This window comes from Crocuta crocuta, unplaced genomic scaffold, assembly GCF_008692635.1.
Source record: "Crocuta crocuta isolate KB4526 unplaced genomic scaffold, BGI_CrCroc_1.0 scaffold839, whole genome shotgun sequence".
Taxonomy (NCBI): domain Eukaryota; kingdom Metazoa; phylum Chordata; class Mammalia; order Carnivora; family Hyaenidae; genus Crocuta; species Crocuta crocuta.
In genome coordinates, this window is record NW_027529590.1 from 88,673 (window position 1) to 88,916 (window position 244).

A 244-nucleotide genomic window follows, 5' to 3' on the forward strand; every position below is an offset into this window, starting at 1 on the left:
CGAGCCGGTACCGGGGCCAGGGCAACCGGACAGGGCCTGGCCCCGTGCTGAGGGTCACCTCCCTTGACACGGAGGTGCTGACCATCAGGAACGTGAGCGCCACAAGCTGGGGCGGCGGAGGCGGCTTCGTGGTGAGCATCCGCTCGGGCCTGCCTGGGCTAGCCCCGCTCCACATTCAGCTCCTGGAGCCCCGGGGGGCCCCGCCCGTGCTCATTGAGGAGCGGCGCGACTTCGGCATCAGGGT

General features: G+C 71.3%; 1 protein-coding gene across 1 annotated transcript in view; it reads left to right on the forward strand.

Moving 5' to 3' along the window:
- SLC10A3 (solute carrier family 10 member 3) overlaps nt 1–244 on the forward strand; it is a 2,108-nt gene that overhangs the window by 572 nt on the left and 1,292 nt on the right. Inside the window, exon 2 of the mRNA XM_077761744.1 lies at nt 1–244. This exon is cut by the window's right edge and continues 2 nt beyond it. Within this exon, the coding sequence (XP_077617870.1) occupies nt 1–244 (244 nt within the window).